At 37.0% G+C, this 26,229-nt stretch overlaps 1 protein-coding gene across 4 annotated transcripts in view; it reads left to right on the forward strand.

Annotated features, from left to right (window-relative positions):
• Positions 1 to 26,229, forward strand: part of LOC100571490 (neurogenic protein mastermind-like) — a 256,717-nt gene that overhangs the window by 214,727 nt on the left and 15,761 nt on the right. For all 4 annotated transcript variants that reach the window (XM_029489235.1, XM_029489236.1, XM_016805930.2 and 1 more), the window contains 2 exons: positions 10,569 to 10,612; positions 22,166 to 22,224. In XM_029489235.1, the coding sequence (XP_029345095.1) occupies positions 10,569 to 10,612; positions 22,166 to 22,224 (103 nt within the window). The remainder of the gene's footprint in view (positions 1 to 10,568; positions 10,613 to 22,165; positions 22,225 to 26,229) is intronic.

The raw sequence follows: 26,229 nt of genomic DNA on the forward strand, positions 1-26,229 counted from the left end.
GACACATATTATTATATTTATTTTGGAATAATAATATGGTAAAATGAACGAGTGATATGCACTTTTAGGTACCTACTCAAAACTAGTTTTTATTATTCGAATACTCAAATTACCTCCAACGAATGGTTGCAAAATATATTATGTTTTACAGTACTCGGACAAATATAATGATCCCCATATAACGGTCGGCGTTTGTCGGCTTTCCCACGACCGCCGACCATTTCACGTAGTTTAATCAGAGCGATTTTGGTGTAAAATTCGATAACGAGAAATACATTATATTATATTGAGAGCGAGATAGATATATAATAATATAACACTTGTCCTTGGAGATCCAACGCGCGCGCTATAAGGGAGAAAGACGGCAGCGATTCAGGGGCGTCTTTCCGAAATTATTGCGTCAAGCTCTGCTGCTTAACCCTTTTCCGGATTTTACAAGCGATCGGGGAGTCGTAAAGTGTTCCCTTCAATCGTTGCCGATAAGGCTTTCTCCGGCTATCCATTAGTAGGGACGTTGCCGACTCAAATGCGTTGTCATAATAATAAAATGTTTGCGTGTGTGTGTGTGTGTATGCGTGTACACTGAGTATTATATACGTATATAAATAAAAAAAAAACCGTTTTCCACGTCGAAGACAAAATTGCCGGCTATTTGCACAAACGATGTCTTCTATTTTATTTACCATTTTTTTTATTATTATTATTACTATTATTATTATTATTATTTACAAAAGAGGGAGAAGGTCCGTTCATATAACTATAATATCATACTTTAGTTTTGTTCCTTTTTGATTTGCTCGAAACACTGTCGGCAAACACGTCGACACTCTACCGGGCGTATTATATAGTTCAAATATATTATGTTCGGACGTTTGCATGGAGCTGCTATTTAGACCGACCCTAAACAAATATACCACCGAACTTGTTGTTGGGGTCGAGCCGTATGGCCCCGGTGAATCCGAAATTAGCCGTTTCATATATAAAACGCTTTGGCAAAACCGCAATATCATATCGTCTCTCAAAGCGGTCAGCGTACTTATATGAAATATTATAATATTATATTAAAAATAAAATTAGGACGTCGTCGGGAAGGGTTAAAACGCGATGTACAATAATAGTCGTAGGTTTAGGTATAATGGTGGTGTATACAAATTGCAAACGGTTCCAATACTACTTTAAAATAAATCGCTATCAACAACAAACGTCGTCTGCCTTAAATATTATATTTTCTTTGTGTGCTCTCTGTTATGATATTCATACGTACCTATATATATATATACATATTATTATTATATAATACTTACATTAATACACACATTACGTGATGCATTAATATTCATACACGTCGTAATAATAATATAACTGCAGAACCGTGCAATATCTAAGTACATTTAATTCTCGTCGTGGGGCATATATTATTATTATTATATATTACTATGTGCGCACTGTGCGTTATAGTGCCGCGGCCAGCACTGCCTCGACATTATAATATAGTTCCGCACAATAATAAATTTACTATAATCCTCATTCGAGACGAAAACCGCCACCATCGCTCATGATATTATTATTACGACGACTGTATTATAATCGTTGCGCACTTGCTCGAAACTTAAACGAGTGTCTCCGGTAATAAGTATAAGTGCGTTTGTCGTGCGAGTGTTGTGCATAAGTAAGTTTCGCCTCGAGTTCCGCATCCGGAACACGAGACACAATGGGTCCATACATCATCACGGTTACCGCGGTTATAAATAATAAACCGCTGCGGTATTCGGAGAAAATGGAGTCGTGGCCTTCCGTGGGGGGGGGGGGGGGCGTGCCTTATCACGATTATTAGCCATACAGTGCCATTTGCCTCCGCAGGCGATAACGCGAGGTCATTCCGATATAATAATATTGTATTATTATACGTCGTCGCCACACAGTCAAATCGACCGCACCAGATTCTTTTGTCGGCGTTACTTTATTTATCGACGATTCTTCGGGATGAGGACTTTTTTCACTCGTCGCTTTTCGTGTTAAATCAACCGGACGGGAATTAACCAAGCAAACCGACGACGCGTTATATAACACCGCAGAAAAAAAAAAACAGAAAAAAGCTGGTCCGATCCGCGAGTGTTGCGCTGAAAAAATCGTTTTCTTTTGACGCCCTCGAAACAGTCGACAATTACCGTCATCCGGAAAGGGAGTGTTTTCCCTTCATCAATTTCATCTGGCGTTTTTTCTCCCGCCCCCACCGCGCCACCACCGTCATCATCGTGATTCTTATATTTTTAGTGGCCGTGTCGGTTTTAACTTTATATAGCGAGATTTTTTTTCCCGCTTTTTTCGGACATTTTTTTATATTTATATATATTATATACATGCACAAGGACATCTGGGATTGGTGGTGACAGGATAATGGGTATGCTGTGGCGGGACTCAGAAGGCATAGATGATTGATCTGTTTCCCCGTGATGCCGCCGCTATAATATAACGTTAATTGGATGATCGATGGTTTTGCGAATTTATTATAATGAAGTACGGCGTGAAAACTCTCTCACTCTCTCTCTCTCTCTGTTCGCGTACAGCCACGCCCGGTCACTGCAGGCGCTTTTCGGATGCTTAATTATTTTACATAGTCGTCGATCACCGTGTATAATTATCTTATCACCGAGCTAATTGGGCAGTAGGACGAAATATGTTTAAAAAATAATAATGATAATAACAAAACAACCGAAACGAAATTAAATGAAATATAAATAAAAAGTGGATATTACTACAGTAAAATAACCGCGGGCAACGAGTTTAAACTCTATCGGGAACGTCGTGCCAGCGGCGGCGGCGTGGTAGAGACGATGTGTACCTCGGGGGCTCGTTATTGCAGTGCGCCGGATATCCAAATGAACGACCGGATGCCGCGTACATGTTCTTCGCCGGAAGCATATTACTGCAGCGAAACTTAACGAAACTACCCGCCCGCACCCCCAAACAATGACATGCACGTCACCGAGAGAAACGTTTTGAAATGGCAAACCGAGAAACTACGGACGGAATTAGCAGCAGTTCTCGCGGAGTAGAGGGAAACTTAAGAAACTTCCGAGAACGCCTAAGGGAAACCGTGTAGTATATATTTTTCCCACAAAAAAACGAGGGTATTATCTGCGTTTGGCACCTCGGAAGATGTTTCGGGTGCAAAATGAAAAAAAATAAAAAGACAGGTAAAACCCGAGTGGAGAAGAGCGCGAGTCACGGTCATAATTCAATTTTATTTCGTACGTATATAAAGCGTGATGCAAACACACGGTAGAGAGAGTTCCTGACGAGTTCATAAATTACGAGACGTTAACTAGACTGTCAGAGCATAGACGATATAATATTTTATGCGCCAACAAAGGTTATAATATTATCATCATTATTATTCACCGTGAACTGCAGTAATTTCCATCTCCGACCGCTGTTTGTATAATATTATACTCTGCAAATATCGCTGTAAATATTCCTTAATCTATCTTCACCGATAACTACTGTTACTGCTGCAGTGGCGATTCATTTTGTGTCTTAATCGTGACTATATCACAATTTAAAGGTGAATTATGATTGGTAGGTATGCTCAAGTACACAACAAAATCTACAATAAAATAATAAAACTAAAACGTGGGACGCACATGTCTTAATTGGAAATATAAAAATGTATAAAGTTACAGTTGTGTTTGTCTAGTAGTCGAACAATTTTGGGAGACAAATAGTTAAGTTTTTCCATCGTGAAAAAAAAATAACATAAATATAATAGCCTTATATACTTATTGGAACAGAGTGGAGACGATATTATAATATTAAAAATATTCCGTTTACGACGGGTTTGTTTATACTATTATTATAAAGTCGCATGATTATGTGGCTTTCGAATTAAAACATTGTTTTCAGGCACAATAATTAATGCAAACAATAATGAGATATTATAGTATAATATTGTGCAATTAAATCAATTATTAAATTCGTGATGTTTTACTTTTCAACTCCGTATAATATTTGAATTACTACAATATTACGACCACGGTTATTTATACACAGGTTATTTAGAGGTATTAAATTATTATTTTTGACTCGTCGCGCGGTATCCTATTGTAATCGGCTTATATACGCGGGGCATGAGACCCTACAAATTTGTACGAGAAGGGACACACACAAACACACACATATTACTCGTATTATATACGCACAGTGTATATATTATGCGTTTACATTTGTGTGCGTGAATATTTATGCAATTCGCTTAGCAACGAAACGAGACTGCTGTAATGGTTCTGACAGCCGGGTAATTAACAGCCGGACGGACGGAGACAGCGCGTGTCTTCAGATCGGACGTAGGCTCCCGGTCATCACCACCACCTCCATCACCTCCAGCGAATTTGCGTATATTATTATATACGGCGAGACAGCGAAGCCGGTCGGTCGGTCGGTCTGTCGGTGTTTTCCCCTCGCGTGCCGACACGTCAGTGGATCGTGAAAAATTAATTTCGATCCCTCGTCTGCCGTGCAAGCGAAAAACAATTGCTCCGTATAATTGCCGTATACTTATATACATATACATATCCAGACGAATTAGCCGGGATTTCATACACGAGATAATACTATAATATTGTTCCTGCAGTCCCGCAGCAAGGAAACCGTTTCACCACCACCAACGGAAATAAGTCTCTACGACGGATATTTTTACGACGTTTTAGACCCTCGGAATAAGTTCTGTTTTTTTGGTTTGTTTTTTGCTCTTCGCCTTTCCTGTTTTCTTTTTTCGATCACTGCAGTGTCGCCGGTTTACAACAACCCTGGGAATTGACCATAAACGCACGCGCGCGTGTGTGTAGCCGGCCCAGCCCAATTGGTTTTAGATCGAGTCCGTGTGCATACCCCGTCGTAAGTTAGGGTCACGATTCTGTATCATATACATAATAATATACACGTATGTAATTTATATAGTGCTATATAATAGTAGACGTATAATATAACGAGTTAGCTAAATAACGTATATCTGCTCTCATTATTTCAAAAACTATTAGCTTTTAGAAATAGTTTTAACTTGTTAAAAACAAACATTTTCTAAAACAATTAATTTTGACTATTTTGAGCATTTTAAAATGTATTACTTTTTTTAATGACAACATATAATAATATTTTCAATTCCTCATTCCAAAACAGAATATCTATTGGAATATTTCGATCTATAAACGAAGCAAATTTTGGACGATTAGTCTAAGTCTCTAAGTCATTACTCATAAGGAATTAAAGCTTAGATGAGTGGAATGGAGTGGTACAGCGAGATACCCCTAAAAAAGTTGGTCCACTATCATATAAACTTAAAATAATTATAACCAATAAACTTCACATATATCTAAATACTCCAAAATATATTCTATTTTAGAAAAAGGTATTAAAAATGAATGTTGTCATTAAAAAAATAATACATAGTAAAAAATAGATATAGTAAAACATGTCTTTAAATATAAATGTATTTTTTTTTTTTTTTGAAAATGGTTGTCTTGTAACAATGAAAAATTATGTAAAATAACTATTTTCAAAAACTTCAGTTTTTTTAAAAATAATCACTATATTATCTTAAGTGGATCAAATATATAGTATACAGTAATACTAATATATAGTATACTATAGTATACATTCCACTCATCGGGCGCGCGTTTCACATGCAGTAACGATGTTATGTAATCAACTACCGCGAGTCGGAATAACAAGCCACTGCAGCGCTTTCGTGTATAGATACACCGCGTGTGTTTAGTATACATATGTTTTACGAGAAAAATGGGGAAAAAAACTAGGAAAAAGAAAACTGTGTGCGCGTATACACACACATATATATATATATACACACACATCGAAGCACTACGGCTGAACTTTCGCGAACCTTTGCTGACTTTTAATTACCGTCGTAAAATAGTAGCGGCGGGGGCTCTCGTTCGCGGCTCCCTCGGCATTTCTCATCAAACACGCACGCACGTCGCTGCTGCCACCGCTCTCTGATCCCTCGGTTCTGGATTAGACCCCGGGCTCGCAGAGCAAATATTGAACTAACGTTAAGACGTTGCACCCTCCACGTACCACATCCGCCCCGCGGTAATCACGGGACTGGGCCGGGTCGGGAACGTGCCGAGGAGACGCCATGGGTTTTACACTATTGACTCGGTATATATATACACACGTATAGTTTTTCCACGACCACCGCTCGGCTACTTGCACACACATATATATATATATGTATATGTGTGTGTGTGTGTGTACAATGTACAGTTGCTGGGTCGGAGAGAAATGATAAAATTCGCTGTGTTAGTCGAAATTTGATTAAACGACGATATCCCGCCACGGACGGTTTTTATTTCGTTCCATCGTCTAAACGCGGCGATTATTATTGTTGTTGTTGTTATTATTATTATTATACTGAGAAAACGCACCCCCCCCCCCTCACCCAGGCGGGCTGGTGTCGGCTTCGATAATCCTGGCGTTCGATATCCGAAGAAAATATATATATATAATATATAGATGTTCTCGTGCCGGTGTAATATATATATATATAGGGCGGGACGCGGCTGTAGTGGGAGACTAAACCTAATAATAACTGTCGTAAAGACGAGCTCCAGACCCCACCCCCCTACCACAATATCCCGTCGAACCTCCCCGACGTGGCGGCGATCGACTATACCACGGTCTGTCGATTAGGATAAGCCGTTCTGGCAGAGGGGAGCACCGACTTTACGACGAGCCCGGAAGTCAGAGAGACTGCAGCAGGCTAATAATGACTGTGTCCATATTATATTATGAGATCGACAACAACGATATAGAGACAAAACGGTACACAAATCCGCCAAACGATGGCGTCCTCGATTCCGCTGTATTTATTGGTATGGTTTTTCTACAAATGCTTTTACAATAACATCTAAGCGTCCGAAATTGTACGAAATTTCATAAAAATATGAAATGGATATAATATCCATCAAATATTGTGATATCGATGATTTTAATCAAGTCATTGTGTATAATAGGTATTAAAGTGGTTCAATTCTATATCGATTAAATGTGTATTGTGCGTGTATACTTATTAGGTATAGCTTTTGTTGCTATTTGATTCGTGTTCTAAAAACTACGAACTTCGGTTAAACAATTAACAATATAATAATATTTAATAATTATACGAAAAATGACGATGAAAATGCTAAATTTACAGGTTTTGAGATAATCAATAATATTTGATTAATTTTATAAAATGTACTAAATACATAATATTATTATTTACCCATACATTTAAACTAATTAAAAGTGAAATAATAATCCATTAGTAGAAATTCTCTAACATTGTACCTACAGTAAATTTGGTTTTAAATGTAAATTTATTATTTTTAAATCTTAATATATCAATAGCAGGAACGTTTTAAAAAATTTATTTTTGTTGAATGCCCTCGAGTAATCTAATCGGCCATTTGGACTGTACGCGTGGGGTTCTGTAAAATCCACTCTAAGTGCATATAGGCTACGAGGTTAGCTCTGAGAAAAAGGGTTGTTATCTTGGAGTAAGAATGCGAATAAAAACACTCGGAAATATAAAAAAGGGTGATACTTGAAAAGGCCATCGTCGACAAAAAAAACAGACATTTACTGGTGAAAACGGGCTCGCGGCACTTGGCCCCCCGGCACCGCCGACGTCGTTAGAACAATCCCTTCGTTATCACATTTTTTTTTATTTAAAAAAAAAGGTCCTAAAAAATCAAGGCGAGAGAAAAAAAAACCAACACTTAATTCAGGAATTAAAAACACCCTGTTGAGTGCACCAGTGGCTCTTCAGTATTGTCATCCGAGCCCCCGGACGTGTTTACAAACGGTTTTTATGTGCAAATAACAATAATGAGGGCGGAGAAAAAAAGGTCGGTAGATTAAAACAATGGCGTATTACGGTGTAAACAAATTTTAAGCCACAAGCAAAACGCTAAGCGACTGTATAATATCACATAATCTTACCGTATAATAACTGTCGATAATATTGTAATTTGTTTTTAAGTGTTTCAATGTATAATACTGCCACTAAGAACACATTATTATTATTATCATTGTAATGTAAAGGCACTTGTCACCTTCAAGAGTTTGGCTTAAGACAAGAATACATTTTTTTTCGTTCACAAAATATACATCTGAATATCTGATACACCAATCGTATAATAATATAATACAAAACATAACACGCGTAGGTGTAATAGAAATTTGAATATAATGAAATTCTCGTTAAGACAACCCAATGCGCGTATGCAACCAGATGGTAATAAATTATTATATAGTCACCGATACTTTTAGGAGTAAAATTAATTTGGCAACACGCGGTTATTTTAATGCGTGGATTAGTATTAATATAAGTTACTCCGGGAATATATTATTTAACATATACCTATATAATAAATGTCGGTAAACAGTATTATATACATGCACAGTTTCAATAACTTTGCCTAAAACTATACAGCATATTAAGCACGCGGTCGGCTCCCAAGTTTATCGCACTGTCCCTCTCTGTCTCACTCGCTCTCTATCTATCTCTCTTTCTCTCTCTCTATCTCTGTCTCACTCGCTCTCTATCTATCTCTCTTTCTCTCTCTCTATCTCTGTCTCACTCGCTCTCTATCTATCTCTCTTTCTCTCTCTCTATCTCTGCCACACCCGAAGAGACGGCCAAGTTTGTTAGGTAGGTAAAACAAAAAAATCGTGTAACCTTAAATCCGTCCAGGTTTTTCCCCGTTCTAAAATCTCCAAAAGAGACCCAATCTGCCCGTATCTTGCATCGGGACTGCAGCAGGAGAACGGCGCGATATAATTGTTCTTGTTTGCCAAGTATATTATACAGTGCGTCGAGCGTATAAAACCATTTTCTGGCGCTGCGGGACCGTGGTATATCAGCGCGGTTCCGGTCCAGTGGTTTCAGCCCGGTAAACGCACACAACCACTATACTACTACGACGACAACGAAGACTACGACGACATCGTCGACTACGCTCGCGTTCTTTTAAAGAACGTCCGTTTTTGCGAACTCCCTAAAATTCCCGCCCACTCGACCGTCTATCCATCGGTGGTGATGTGGGACGGAGTGGAAGGGGGCAGCTTTGTTACGGCCGATAGTCAGATTATATGCATAAATACACGCCGCCCTGCAAGTCGTAATGAAGACATTAAAGGGTCGCATATTGATCAAACGGCCGTTTCGCCTCGCGCCATGCAGCAGTTCCCCTCTATCCGTTCGAACTCCGTCCATCTTACTGCTGCAGCCGTCCTCTCCTTGGAGCCCTCACACCCCTGCGCCATCGGACCCTCATATATCTTGACAATAACATGGTACCCCCATTCTACCTTCACCCTTCCCACCCCTATACACCACCACCACCACCCCCTCTCCATCACACTCACTCGCACACAACACATCGCACTACCGTTTACAATGAGTCTGCTTCTGTGCAGGGCATAAACGCAATCAAGATCACTCTCGGCCGATCGCATCGTCGCGCCCACCCGACTATATAGAAAAAAGTTTACGTTTTTTCAAAGGTTCTCGTCGTTGTCCCCGCCGAGCCCTTCAGTTTGTCTATATCAAATATACGTATATATAATATAATGATATTGTCGTATACCTACGTCGAACGCGACGGAAAAAAAAGTTGTACGTCATAAATACATATATATACACTCAAATGTATATACGTGTAATAATACGCTCTCGTGCCATGCTTGTATATATTGTGTAGAACGGTTTTATCTGTATAATATAATACATATATACGCGTAGAAGTAAAACGGTGTTTCATATTTGACGTTGCTCCTACTCCGCCCGAACAGTCAAAAACTGCTTATCGGGCAGGGAATATATAGACTAGAGACGCATTCCTAAAACCGTTTCCCCTAAAAAGCTTAGCATAGACCACCGCGTGCGCGGGAAATCACTGCGGAGAGGGGATACGAGAAAACGCATAAAATCCCTCGCGTGCTGTTTTTCTCTCGTACACGCACTTCCCAGACACCTCTGCCGAGGTATTTTATATTTCTTTCTACGGTGTTTCACAAGAGGGGGCGCGAAAGACTTAAGCCTCTGCGAGAAAGATCACAAAAGTCTAAGGGAGTGAAAAAAAAGTAAACTATACATTGTGTATAGGGGACGTCTTTTGTTAAATGATACACCACCAAACCCAATGACAAAAAAATAAAAAATGAAAAAAATAAAGACCCATGGTTTATGCGGTCATGTATGTATTTAATATGCCAGTATACACACACAGACACATATACGGCCTTTTAATACTTTACCCGACACGTTATATTATATCGTTCAACAGGTAGTCTATTAAAGAGGTCCTTGTGTGCATCGTTATGTGCTCGAAATCTTTTTTTATCGCCCCTATATGACGTTTACAAGGGGTCACCTATCGCCGCGGTCATGTTATGATACGCAAATCATATAATTTATATGTTATATATTATGTGCACCTAATATTATTTTTAAACTGTTATTTTCACGGCCAATTCTAACGTGTTTGTGTGATATCTTTATGTTTCAGACCTGTCAGTCCGGCGGGTGAGATATACACAAGCAATGAGCAAAGTAAGTACCCAATTACGCTTTATTATTCGTTAGGTGTAGAAAATAATATGATTAGAATATTGCTATATCCCTATGTATATCAATTATAAATATAGTTATATTTCAGTAACACTTTTTACATGGGTTATTATGGCTCTATAAAAATAAGCACAATATTTTATATTAGGTCACTACCAATTTATGATAATATAATATTATTGTGTTATCGATAAATATCAATATTAAAAAAATAAATAAATTCGTTACAACATACTTTATTTAAACTTGACTGTATTATTAATTATTATACTACACCCATATTCTAGGCTAAACTGCCATAACTATATACCTAAATACATAATATAGGTATAAATATATTTAAAATTGGCGTGAGCGTTTTCCTTGTCATAATATATTTAACCTATATCGTGTCTTATACGTCATATTTACTGTAGAAAGAAAAAAAAACAAAACCCCAAAACTAGTAATTTCAAAGTTAAAACGAGGGAGACTTGGCAAACACACATATACTTGCGCCCGTCGCCATCGTCAACTCACCGGCATATAAAAACAAACACTGCCACAGCAAAAGTTTTAATGAAATATGCACGAGGCAAGGGTTATTTACTCGACGGTCGACTTTCTAATTTATCAAAAAGACATTTCGCTCAAGTGTATACAGATACCTCTCCAACTACTCGTCCGCCGTTCGTCTATATCTCTCCCGTCTTCGACTTCTTTGTGTCGCCCGTTCGGCTGTCATCCGAAACGCATTAATATACCGACGGTCCTGTGAGCAAACACAAACCGGGCAGAATCGGCCAAGTATTTTAATTTATCTGGAACGCCAATACGCAAAGTTTCCACTTCTTCCGGTGCCTGACTCGGCCCTGGACGTGCATGTGGTGCTACGGCGACGCTCGCTCCCCGTCGGAGAGTATATAATATATTAATTAAATTCCCAGCCAAAGAGAGTATATCGATCATCAAAGAAAATAGAAAAGAGAAAGAAATCCCAATGAAGATATTTTTATGTATTCTGACTAAACAAGATGATATCGGCACGACCTAGTAAAAAAAAAGGCTGCCCTTCCTTAATATAATGAATTTAAAATTAATGTTTCAATATTTACTTTGATAAATTGTATTCGTAAATATAATTGTAATTGATCCTCTCAAAATAAATTGTATAATATAAACACGCATTGTAATATATGGATTAAAAAATTAAAATATATTTCTTAAGTATATAATTTTGAATAATATGATTTTTGAAAATAATTGATTCAAATAGGTTTAAATTAAATTCCAAAATGCGTTGTTCAGTATACCCGGGCTAGTCTCATTTTATATATTTAATAAGCGGGTTATTAAAAATTATCCATATGAAATAATTCCAAAAGCCTGCGTGATGGCTCTAAGTGTTATGGTGAATTCTATCGAGCAAGATACAGTCAGTCGCTCTTCAATAGCGTACTTACGTCCTTGAACAAATAATATTCTTATTTAATCGTATCGGGCACCAATTTTCTGTCCAGAGTAAAATAAACTTTGTGAATTAAATAAACAGTTAGCCTTTTACTTTATTTTATTAAAACACAATATGCTTATACACCGGCGCAAATAATGTCTGCAAAACCCCCGCCATAACATGATCAGAACACGTATTATATGATAAAAAAAATATCCATATTCTTCAGTTAATGCACACCAATTCATGTTTTTTGTTTTATTTAATTTTTTTGTATCGTAAAAAAATCGATAAAAGTGGATTTAATTTTTACCCATACCCCGCTTGATGGTTTGACAGATTGTTTGATATTAACCGTATTCGTTTACCATACAATATAATATAGGTATCTAAAATATTTTTTCAAAGTTTATATTTCCCGATTCCAGTTTGTCAGATGCATGATCATAAAATAATGCCATTGAATTTTCGACGTAGGTATCGCTGCCAATCACATGCTAACAATCCGGAAAGCGAGTTGAAACAAAAAAAAAACAACCATTTATTAAATTATAGTACGAAAAAGAAAAAACATAACTTGTTTAAACACCAGTGAACAATCCAATTCAATTTTTTTTCCTGGCTCTATAATACACTCCGCTAAAACGCTCTTGACTCGCTGAAGCGCGCGTGACTCTGTGTAAACAGCAGTCGATTATGAGTGTTTTGATCGTTTACGTTACACCAAAAGGGGATCTCTTGCAAAGACAACACGAAGTCACTAAAAGGTGCTTAGCCTAATGGGGAATTAAATAGGTACATAAACGGTTAATCCGACAAAAGTATTTGGAAGACAAAAAAAAAAACCACTCGACTTAATTTCAACTCGGTAGGAAGGCTTTGTTCTTTTATTGTGTACAAAATACAAAAACATAACGTCGCGCGCACAATGAATATTTTCAACTCGTTCAACTCCCGTCTGAACATCAATCGACAATTATTTTCTTGACGACCTCGTAAGAAAACAATAACTCGATCCGTATCATCGTTATGTTTGCGCAATATTATTAATATTATGGTATTATGTAGAACGCTCATGATTTTGATGAGTTCGCGGCGACGTCTGTAGCCGTCAGTGCGAATTATTATACAATTTTTTTCCGCAAGAAACCCGAACATAAAATCTCAGAGAGACGGGACCAATGGGAATAATATGTACAGCGAGACCACGCCGAGAACGAAATAAAATCACGCGCAGTTGTCTGGGATACGGGACGGCGAGTGGCGACGGATGCAAATATCTTTGGATGCGTTCAATTTTGCACATCTGGTATTTTAAGTAAAATGCGCGTCTTCCCCAATAGTCGTGCAGGGAAGACGGAGAGTGAGAGAGAGAAAGAAAAAGATAGACTGGGACAGGCAGACAGACAGACAGAGTCTGCCCCGAGATGGTCGTCTCCGCGTATGTGCGCCGACGAGAGCGGAGTGGAATGGTTATGGGGGAGTGGGTTCTCCCTCTTACTTGACAGCCACGCAAGTTATTATTATTATAAAACGAAATCAAATCTATTCGAACGCGGCCGGCGGTCTCGGGTGAATAAATTAGCGGTTAAGACCGAATAAGTATGGCAAAGCTCTAAACCATCCCCCACCCCGCTTCTTGGTCGCCTCCGTGAGCATATTCTTGCATATACACACACGCCGAGGATTCCTGCGCGGTTGTGTATGAAGTAATTATTACCCCCGCGCATCCCTTCTTGCTCTCGTGCATAACCCCTGCAACCGTGCCGCGACTTCCTACAAGGCGAGAGACGGCGCATACAAATCGGTTGACAGTGCCGCCGTCGTATTATAAAATTTTGAATATGAATGGGCGAGTTTTGCATTTGTAATAAGCCGGGCGCGCGACGCACGCGTTACCCACCCCCCTCCCCTCCTCCGTCAACGCTGGATCTGCAGAGCAAAAATATATTCCACCCCGCGAGTCAGGTGAATGTCGGTTGGTGTTTGATGGCGTGGGGGTGGGCGGACGATCCCCGGCGGAAAATAATATTTCCCGCGCTGATTATGTTATTATAATATAATATATATATATATATATATACGTCACTACTCTCGGTCTTTATAACGACCGAGAAATATACCTCACGACAGCCGTGTGTGAAATAATAATAATAATAATCTCGGGGTTTATACGGATACGTGACTATGGTGCGTGTGTGTGTGAAAAATACGAACAGAATCGCGCACCACTGCGTCGGTGATTACCAGCCAATCCGAGAGCTATATTTATATTCCGTCGGAGATAAATCGAACCGATCGCATCACAAGTCAAGTATGCGACATGCGTGTAGTAAGTAAACTGCGTGAAGTACATATTATATATATTATATACGAGGTGATTAATAAGACCAGCTCATTAGGTGTGCATATAAGGTGTGTGTGTGTGTGTGTGTACATTATAATATATTGAAGGTAATAGTGTCCTGATTAATGTCCACCGCCAGCGCGTGTGTGTATAAGTGGATGTGCGCTGTGCTCCGGCGTAATGTGTAATAATGCGTTTGGTTGAAATTAATTTCTCGGCTTATACACCATTACACACTACACAACGCACTTCACATATAATTTATACACCATTATTTTATAATAATATAATACTGGTAAACTTAAACTCGCGTGTGCGTGTGTCCCCGAGTAAATCACGTGCGACTATACCAGATACCGCGCACCATAGTCGCAGACCATATCGTAACGTAAATCGCCCTGTTGCAATAGAATATACAAACCCGTTCGGGAAAACTACGACAAAAACGCATCCATAAATGCAGCGTGCAACGATATAATGATATAATTCGCTAGTTATTATTTCTAGTCCTATGCTGTGTAATGTGCTTACCTACTATGTATTATAAATAATATTCGATATAACGAAATGTGCGCAACTGGGGTGAGGTTCTGATATTTATTTCTAATAAAAAATGACATTTAATCATAACTAAAAAGTTCCGTAATTACCACTTCAACACAGTTACTATACGTTCATACTGCTCGTTGAGTGACAGTGGGTCACCAGATATAGGCCCCTCTCCGGGAAGCAAAGTGCGCTAATCCAAGATTTAGCTGGAGATATTATAAGAAATTAATATTTAATAATAATAACTACAATATTAATATTTTATTTCACGCTCTAAATCCGCAGTGGTTTTCAACCTTTTATTAAACACAGAAAACTGTTCTCTTCACAAAATATTAACGGCACAATATATCTTAGCCATGAAAAACTTTTTCTCCGACGAAAAACTTTTCTTTTTTAAGGTCATTATATTTAATTTCTTACACCAAATTAGATAAACAAAATTGTACTTTATTATACATTAATATTAATTATACAATAAATTATTATGAAAAAAAAAACTTTCAAAAGCTCGCGGCACACCCAGAGGCACCACCGCGGCACATCGGTTGAAAACCACGGCTTCGAACAGTACAAACCGATATATAATAATATATGATATATTCCGCATCCTGTCCCTCCGCGATCCGGAGATTTGGTTCGCTCATCAAGGGGGTGAACCATCCGCTGACTCGGCAGCGTGGCGGGTCGATGTTATTAAAACGGGTAGGTACCGTACTATATAATATAATATGTATACAATATACATGCACGCATACAAACGAACAGACCAAGTTTTTGGCAGGTCTGTAATAAGTATGGGAATGTCGAAATATTTTTCAATTTCCTGGTGACGTCACCAGACGACGACGACGACGACGTTCATTAATGCACAATGACACGACAGCGTTTTCTGAAAACACGACTCGTAATGCAAAAAGGGGACTTGACGACGACGGTGATGTGTGTGGGAAATGAGGTTTTATAATATTGTGTCGCATACACCGAGCATACTCTTAAAAACTATAAGTAAAATATTATTTTTCTCGTATATAACGAACCGCGGTTTCGACGTTTCAAAGTCATAACCTATACACTCATATTATATATATTAAATTACAATCATAATATTTGATGTCGTTGGCATTTTTTCCCCTTTACTCTCAAGAATGTTCTAATTTATTATTTTACATTACATCGTGTCTTTACAAAGTCAGTATAATATTAGAAATTAATTAACTCGATAACTTATTAGATATCTTTACAATAATAAATTCTGCTAACTTTTCTATTAAAAAAACATTAAAAATTTTAATCAGATGTCATCGAATTCAAACCATGTATTATTATGTATATATATATAACTTAAGAATGATTTTGTAAAATTATAATGACATGATTCGTATAGTATATTTTCGAATTAAAAAAAAACCTATTGATTAATCTGCCAGACGATAATACGAAGACTTAAATTATAATATTAAATCCTTTTATAAAGTTCGAAACTTTCACCCTTCGACAGGTATTACTGTTCCGTAAAATATATGAAAATATTTTAAAGAAACACGAATGTTCGTCAAAAGCATATTTGCGTGTGAAAAAGGGGCATGCGGTGATTAATTTTATTCAAATTGGCCTCCGTATTTTCGGGCCAGATATGTGTGGAAACGGCCGGAGCGTAAAATCGTATCTCGCGAATAACCGAAAGAAGCGTGCACGTATAATAATAATAATAATAACACCGTAATGACGACTACCGTGTATTATAGTATAGTATATATAATTTGTATTCAATCCTTAGGGTCCTGTGTAACGGAACCAGTCATCTGGCAAAGAAAATCTCTTAAAAAGGATTAAATTATTGTCGCGGTATACATGACGGAACTTCTAGATTTGCATAAGGGTGTCAGGTGCTTGCGAATCTGACGTGTTCCCCTTAGACGGTTCTTTTTTCTTCTTGTTCGTCTTCTCCGTCGTCATCGTCGTTACCTCTACGCCGCCCTAATATAATATATAAGCACGTATAAATATTTTCGGAGCAACGTAATCAATTCACATGAGATTACGTGGTAATTCGATGGCGGCACACGTATTTGCGTTTTTCCAATTCCCTGAGACGAATAACTGAAATTGTCAAAAACGCAAATCCGAAAACTTCGAATCGTCGCATATTATACAGAAACGGTTTTCGAGCAATGCAAGTAGTACCTAAAACTATACGATATTCGTTATATAGAGACTATAAACATATATATATATATATATATATTTATATATACACCATTATTGTTTGGTTAAATTATTTATGTCGTTGGCCCGATGTTACAAGTCTAACACTTTTGAAAGTTTATTGACGTCCTATATGTAACTGTGACATCAAGCCGAATATTTAGGCAACATCTACACACGTACAGTATACATAGGTAATACACTAATACCACAAATAGGTTACAATAATGAATATTAAATTTCTAAATATCTAAATCAATAATTATGAACTGGCTTAAGTTACCAAAAATCAATTCCGTGGATAGAATTTAGACAAAGTTATTTAAAATTAAATCAAACTTGTAATAACATGTAATATGTTGACAAATTTAAAAAAAAAAAATTAAACCAACAAAATTTATAATTTTATAAATTATTTGTTTGAGCAAATGCAATTTGCGATATGAATTATTTTTATCTTCCACGGTTATTACGAACTCGTATAGTATAATATTTACCATTATTTTAACCGCAAATCAAGTCTACATGGTTACACTATAAATTATAATATTTTATAAACTATATTAAATTACATTATACTTTCTTTTCTTTTGCAATCTGTAAAGTAATACAATAAAAAAATGAATGATTAAATAAATAATATTTTTTTTTGAAGTAAGGCTTTGACAACATAGGTCATTATAGCCTGTTAATGTAAATAAATGTATATTAATATACTATTAATATACATTACTCTCTTGATCAAGGACTAAGGAGAACATTTATTTAAAAATTAATACACATAATGTAGGTACCTATACTTGAGAAGTTGAGTACTATATATATTTGAGACATGAATGTATAGTATATAATGCAGATACATAATAGAATGTGTATGTATTTAGACTCATATAAATAAAAAAAATTACGGTTTCAGTCTTAACTATACCTACATACATATTAACAATGTTCAAAAAATTTTTTTAAGATTACTATATTTCCTTTTTTTAATCAAAACTTAAACCGTATATTTATACACTTTTTTTTATCTTGATAGTTGTATATTATGTAAGTAACATTTATATGTATTTTATTCTCATTTGTTTAGTTCAAATAATGTAAATCGTCATTAATTACACTACGAGAAACGGCCTGTATAAGTAAACATTAAAACTAACAAGAGCTCGTGAGATCATGCGAAACCCTCAACTTACAAATATCAGTTCCACAATTTTCAATAGGTTATTAGGTGCAAGCAATATCTGTTCTTTTCGATTTGGTCTAGGACTATATTATAGAACTATAAAATATCTCATACCTTGTATGACGTACCTACTGATCGCTGGATATTTAATTAATACGCTTTGGAAGGAAAATGTTTACCACGGGCATGGCGATCGACGGTGAATTATGCTATCCATACATACGCTCCAGAGCTTGTATTTTCTCGGCTACTCGGGGTATAATATTATATAGGAAGTCGCGAGATGGATGAGAAATGACACGCGGACCGCGAAGGAAGCGACTGCGGCGGCGAGGTGGTTTACACGGTCGGTTGACGGTGAGACCGCGGCGCGGGCCGGAAAACAGTTGGTCATTAAAGACGGGACGCCCTGCAAAGACGTATCGGTCCCATTAGATCGTCCCGTCGGAGGCGAGGGGTGAAGTTTTGGAAAGCGGAATTCACTTAGGCGGCGCGGCGGTGTCGGTCCGGGAAAATGATGTATCGGTGACGGTGGACTGCGGCGCAGTGGTGGCGGACGCCGTGCAGTTGGGTCACGTGGAAAACCGTCGATTCTTCATGCCAGCCGACCATCCATCAATTTCCAAAAACACACCACTACCACCACCCCCCTCCCAACACCACCATTCAGTGAATTCGTTGTGTCCCTAGTTACCAGACGTCGGATTTCGAAACGAGCAAAAAAAAAAATCGTACACAGATGTCGATTACCGCATGTACCGTTGTATAAATAACACATTATTATGTACTCACGCAACAGTATAGTGTGTAGTACACAACCCAGGACTGAATTTATGAATATTGTATACTAGCTGTTCTTGTACGGGGTAAATTAAATAATGTTAGTGGATTTACCCTGCCTTAAACCCCGTTAAATGGAAACTGCTCATATATTTTTAACCAAAGTAATTATTGGGTTGTTTTGACGAATTTGTAAAATACGGTTCTAAAATGATATGCAATACTTATTAACTATTTTATTTTTTGTAGCCGATGGCAAACCTATACCAATAAAGAAATATTAGATTTTTGTGAGATCACAATTCACAAACCCCTGCGTGTGAGCCCTTCTTAAAAATGCAAAATTCTATAAATTGGCTTCGAGGTGCATATTTTTGGGTATATACGATTACTTATGAACCAGATTTCAGAACCATTAGTGTGATAGACTTGACTGTGGACCGTATACACACACACACACACACACAAACATTACATTTTATTAATATAGATTAATGCAGATTTCTACTGAACACTGAGTTTGCATAATACGTAGTACTGTATCATATTATTATACTGCGGAGTCGTCCGAATGCCATGATATTATCCGCGTGGGTACGATTGCACCACGCAATGCCTATTTTAATATAATTCCCTGCACACTTTACAACTATAAAATGTTATGTCAAAACATGACAATAATAATATATCGCAGTCATAGGCGTGTCTACGGTGGCAGCCTAGGAAGCCTGGGCTGCCCCTGCAATTTTTGAAAGGTGCCGGTCAACCGACTTTTAAGTCAGAAGAGTTATAACATTTATTTTTTTTTAAAGCTTGATTTTCTTTGTGGGTATCGTTATAATTACCATTTACTTACAAAGAATGATTTCCTGACTTCCGAAATCGGCTTTAAAAATTACGGCTTTGGGTGTATAGGGCTTTTTTCAGTTAATTAATAAGGTAGCGCCGGTTATTAGCTAGGCTGCCCCTACCGATGAAGTCTAGTCACGCCTATGATCGCAGTGATGACGTATAAACCCTGCAAGGCAGTTCGATTCACGTCAAGTCTCTGTAATAATAATAATATAACTATTGGAAACACGCTCACGTCGCCGAAGACACGATTTTCTCGTTTACCAATTATTACTATTATTAACGTCATTATTATTATTATTTGTATATACGTGTCTGGGTTTTACGGGGCGACCCGTATAAAAATCGTCCGGGAAGTAGTCTGAAACGTCCTGCAGATGGAGTTTAAAGACCCGCCCTCGCTGTGCAGTCGTAAAGATCGGTTAATACGGCGACGCGCTCGGGGGCCATAGGTATAATACATATTATACTGCGCCGCAGAAAGAAGTCCGGCGGAATCGCGTACGCTCGCCGACACGTTTTAAAGTGCTGTTTACCGGCGGACAATGGCCGTGTACATAAGGTCTCGGACTCCGGGTCCCGCCGGGATCGTTAGACCGGGCCACAGATTATTTGTTTTTCTACCTCCACGTCCGCCTCCACCGAATATACGCCCACATAATCACGTTAACATCCCGTTATGTATAGGACCCCGCGTGTGTGCCGACCGTAGTATCTTCTCGTTTACCACCACCGTTGTCTTGCAGATGGTGAAATTTACAATCGGCCACCCTCTTATATACGTCCTATTATTGTTTCTCGCTGTTTCACGGCAAATACGCGAGTCTGATTCCCGGTCGTCGTCGTCGTCATCGTCGAGTGTCTCGACAACGAGAAATTACGAAAAAACTTTATATCGTGCCGCAGTATGCAAGCGCATATATACCGCCGTCGTAGATTAGATAAAAAAAAATACGTCGTGTACACTATATATATATATATATTTCGTATAATGTATTTTTCCACCGCTATTCGTACGTACTATAATATATCCGTGTGGAAAAAAAATATTGGCGTTTTTGAACAAAAAAAAAAAAAGACTGACTCTTGTAACCTAACCTATGTATTATATCATATGCGTGTGTGTGTGTTCCCGCTTGGCATTCGAAATTGTAAAGTTTTAAGTTTTACCACGTCGTATCCGGTACAAGGGGAAAACGACATCCTTCAGTCGCCAACACAACGGCACATCATTTTTAACCCGAATTAAAAAAAAAAATGTGAAAAGTTAGTCATGTCCGGATTTTGAATCGTACAAGCTTTGTCTCCTTTCTGTTGTTCCCCCCGTGAACGGACTGACTGACATTCCGCAGTTTTTATTTTTAATCTCACTATAATTTTTAAAATCGCCATTTGTACACCAGAAAAAACAACACGAAAACGATCCCTTTATATTTTTATTTATTATTTTTTTTTTTTTTTTTTAATGCTTGTCGTGTGGTAAACAATATGCTGGTTTTGTCTGACCGTACAAAAACGCAAATTGTTAAATGTATTTTTTTTCACCCTACTTCTGATATTCCTTTGCACAGAGAACGCATATAATATTGTTATGCGAAACTTAGGGACAATGACAAGTTTTCAAATTTATATACAAGCTTATATAAATGAACAATCACAAATTTCGTTTGCCATAATCGAAATTTAGTTGGTGCATTATGGAACAGCACGACGGACGCATTTATACGAACACGAATGTTAACGATCATAGAAAGAAACGAAAATGTTGCATATTGTATAAACATCGAATAATACGGATTTTAAGTCACTCCACGGCCGTTCTAAATTGTCTCAGTTCCATTTGAAAATATGAAATCGCCGATGGTGCATATATTATTCGTAACATTCATAGGATTTGCTTAGTTGGTGTTCAAACTGTTCATATTTAACGAAAACTAATAATATATATATACGATCATGAGATCGTGGTTGGAAATTGTTTTCTGTCATTCACGTTTAGGCGGAAGAGTTAAACCATTCACGGTTTGACGGACGGAATGGCCCCTCTATACATATAATATAGTTTACTAAAATATCATCAATCACCCCGGACGTCCAACCAGATCTTGATTACAAATTTAAAACTTAAAAGTCATTAACCGTTTTGGTAAAAATATTTACAGTTTTTAATTTTTTTTTTTCCAGGAAGAAAAACTCCCATCCAATGGCGTGGGGTATGCGGCCCATCAGGTCGACGGACAAATGTAAGTGTAGTATTTTTTTACATTGTTTTTTTTTTGTTTTTTTAAACGCATTTCTGTTTCATACTTTCAAGGGGAAAATTATTGGGAAAATTCGTCGCGAGATTTACGGTCTCTTTTTAAGCCTCTGGTACTTTTTCGCTCGTATTTTTATTTCATTTTTTCGCCTTACAGATCCGGTCCTGGAGGTTAACATCGATTTTTTTTAATCATAATTCTACACGGAAGCCGATTAAGCACACGTGTTGCCCAGTGCAATAGGGTGGGTGGTAAATGACGGGCCTTGGGGCTCCTTGGAGACACATAAGACACCGGGATAAAGGGAACTTTAAAAAAAAAAAACGAGACAACCGGTGGGGGACATTAATAAACTTTACGGCACTTTTAGACTCAGTCCCGAGCTTTATTACCGCAAGTAAAAAAAAAAACAACATCCACAACAATCTTTTTTATTTGTTCTCGTCTGTAATTTTTTACTTTTAGTTCTTTGTTTATTCTTTTTCCCAAATAATTGTTCTATCTATTTAAGTTATATGAAGGCATGTTGTGTCTAATACAATTAATAATTGTATAGGTATATTCGATTAAATGTGAGGGTGCATTGGGTCGTCGATGACATTATTGTATACGTATATTTGTGTAATGACATCATTACTGTATCGAATATTATTCGGATAATTGCAAACAAAGCACGTGCGTAACTGTTTTCGGTAGTTATTCGACCTCCGTTCTATTTTCGTGGCTGAAATAAAAAAAAATAACCCCTCCGGAGAGGGCGAGAGAGTATAAACTCTAATGCTGTCGAGATGATAAGGAAAACACGAGGGACAGCCGGCCGGCCCTAAACAAATTTATGGCCTTCTGGACCGTTGGAATTATTTCGTCTGGAGGGAAGAATCTTGTATTACATTATTATTATTGCGTTCTGCTGCCTTGTCCGTAAATCTGACCGCAAAACGCATTTCCACAGCTGTAACCACAATAATCATCTCATCTCGGGTGGGCTTTCCCCCTTTCTATCTATTATTATTTTTTTTTTTTTACTTGGTATAAAAAAATATAAATAAACGGAGAACGTACAATTATGGAGCTGATAACGTCAGAAAGCTGGGAAATACATCAAAAACCCTATAAATCCGTTACGTCCGTATTTATATCGAGTATCTTTTATTTTCACATCGACAATAAATTGGAAAACTGACTGCGTCACTGTATATGTGTAGTAAAGTTTTTAATACACTTCTCGTAGTATTTTTATATGACTCCGAACACTAACACATTAAGTTAATAATAAATACTAAATACCATATTATACAGTATACTTTGACGACTAACACCACCGGAATCTTATTTTCGTTTTAAATAATTGTACATATTACCTACTACAATAATTGAAGAAACAAATTTAATTTCTCCTCTCGCATTTTATCGACTGTAACGCGTATAATATAGATCCAAATATTTTCAACGTGAATCAAGTAAATTCAGTAAATTTATGTTCTGATGGTTTTATCTTGAGATATTTGCATAGCTATCGGAACTATATTTTGAACGGTATATTATGTATATGCGGATTAAAATGTAATAATATACTTAGCGTTTTACTCACTCAACATGTAAATTAAAATTAGTATAGGAATCTCATTATATTATATTATTATATATAAAGTCTATTGCGTGAAACTTATACGCGATGTTCAAGAGCTGTGTAATAGAACTTAGATCATAAACTTAGACACGCCAACAGAAATTCTAATTCATAACCCTCTTCTCATTTACAATTCAATTACTTGGGTACATAAGTAAAACACATATTATAAACGCGTAATATAATAATAATAATAATAATGCCATAATGGTAATTTGTACAAACGTATAGTAGATAACGGTTATATATATTATATTTTTTCGTCGTGTACATTTCGAACAAAAATATGAGCGTATTAATGTAATATTATATTTTGTTTTGCATTTTGAGGTGAAATCGGATTAACATTGATAAAATATATAATATACTCAGGGGTTGTGTTCAAAATTGTATTGTAAATAATATGTCCCACTAGTGACGCGTCCGGTATTAATGGAGGTGTTGTGTCAATGTAGAGAGGTCAACAGGACAAAAAAAAATGTCATTATGCCACTTTTTTTTTACAATGCACACATACACCATTCATATTATTCTCAGACCGTGAAGTATTCATTACGCTCAGGCATCCTTTTACATTTTTCATTATTGTGTTGCGATTATTTTTTTTTTTTAATGAAAAACAACGTCCGTCGACCCGTCTTGCCAAATTATTATATTAAAAAATAATCATAAAAAAATCGCGAAATTAGGGGCTCTGACTTGGCGCCCCGTGTTTTCAACCATCATCCCTCACGTCCCCAAAGTTATTTATATTTTTCGACGGACAAACGGGCGCCACGAGGAAGAAAAAGGATTGGACGCAAAGGGGTGAGCAGGGATGAAAAAAATAACGTTATAGGGACGAGGAGAGAGGTGTGAGTGAGTTTGAGGGAGGAGAAAAAATAAAAACAGCGACAACAACGACGACGGCGACCGCAGAGGCTAAAAATTAATGCGTTAATTACTGTTCGAAAACAAAATTGGAATACCGTGTTGGGAGTGTGTCCAGAACAATTCCCCTGTAGGAAAGGCACAGGTTTCCAGTGATAGGGTTAGCGAAAAAGACTGTAGCAGGACGACGTATGTATAATAAATATATTATTCATAATATATATGTGTATACGATAAATGATTTTGGATATATTTCATTCTCATAAATTACCGTTTTTTTCCGAATTGACCGTATTATTATTAATGGATCGCACTCCACTATAGAGTTTCAAAATGCGAAGAGGATTTTTTCTCATTTCGTTTATATTTTTAAACATTCATAACGGCAACTGTTAAAAATACCACCTACGACCTACCTATATAGTATACAGAGATTACGAATTCGTACGCAAACTAATCGATGGTTTTGTACTGGTTTCGTCTTCGTCTTTAAGTGTTCTAAAAATGATTTTATTCAAAGCGAGATTGCTAGTTATTTTCTTATTTCTTATAGTAACGAAATAATCCCGACCACCCTCTGTCTTTTTATGTTTCCTGTATTATTTTATTTAAATTATAATTTTTCTTTTCCTCTCATCAAAGTGGCTATTTCAGAAACGGCTATCTCAGTGAGTGTTAAAAAAATGAGTTTCATTACCTGCGTATGATTGCAACATGAGGGTGGGATGCCAGTGTCTGAATTTTAGGGTGAAGAATAAGGTATATGCGGACGGAGAGAGAGTGAGAAAGTCGGATAAAGAGTATGAAAGAGAGAACCATTCGTTTCCCTCAGGTTTTTCGTCGCAATAACAATAAAAAAAATAAAATGAAGAAAAAACGAATAATATTCATCCAGAGGTAAAAACCGGCACGGGCGGCCCTTTGCGTTTCGGATTAAGAACGAAAATTAAAAGTTTAATTCAGCTTTATAGAAAGAAATGTAATGAAAAGGCAAGCGAAAACGACGGGGGAATGAAAAGCTATTTTTACAGGGGTAGTACGTGGATTGGCGAGCTTGTATCGTTATTCGACCAACTAATCTAGTAGTACTTCAAACGAATTCCTCTTTTTTTACCAAACAAGTTTTTTTTTTTTTATGACTTTGACAAACAATCTACCTGCTGCTACCTTTTATTATTACTATTTAAAACGACGCGTTTTTGTAAAAATAAAATATTTTTATTAAAAAAAACCCAGTTTTGCTGTGCATACTCGCGTGTTGTGTCAAATGAATTTTGAACATAACAAATTGCTTTGTACGGTATTTGGTTTAATTTATTTTTTCTTTATGATATTTTACATTATATAATTTTTTTAAATAATATTCATGTCATAGCAGAATCGTAATTAAATTAAACAAAAAAAACAAAAACCCCAAAATGATAATATATTATATACGCGCTTTATTGCGCTCGTCACTCGGAGCTACTAAAACGGAATTCATGCGTTTG

This window comes from Acyrthosiphon pisum, chromosome A2 (assembly GCF_005508785.2).
Source record: "Acyrthosiphon pisum isolate AL4f chromosome A2, pea_aphid_22Mar2018_4r6ur, whole genome shotgun sequence".
In the NCBI taxonomy this organism is placed as follows: domain Eukaryota; kingdom Metazoa; phylum Arthropoda; class Insecta; order Hemiptera; family Aphididae; genus Acyrthosiphon; species Acyrthosiphon pisum.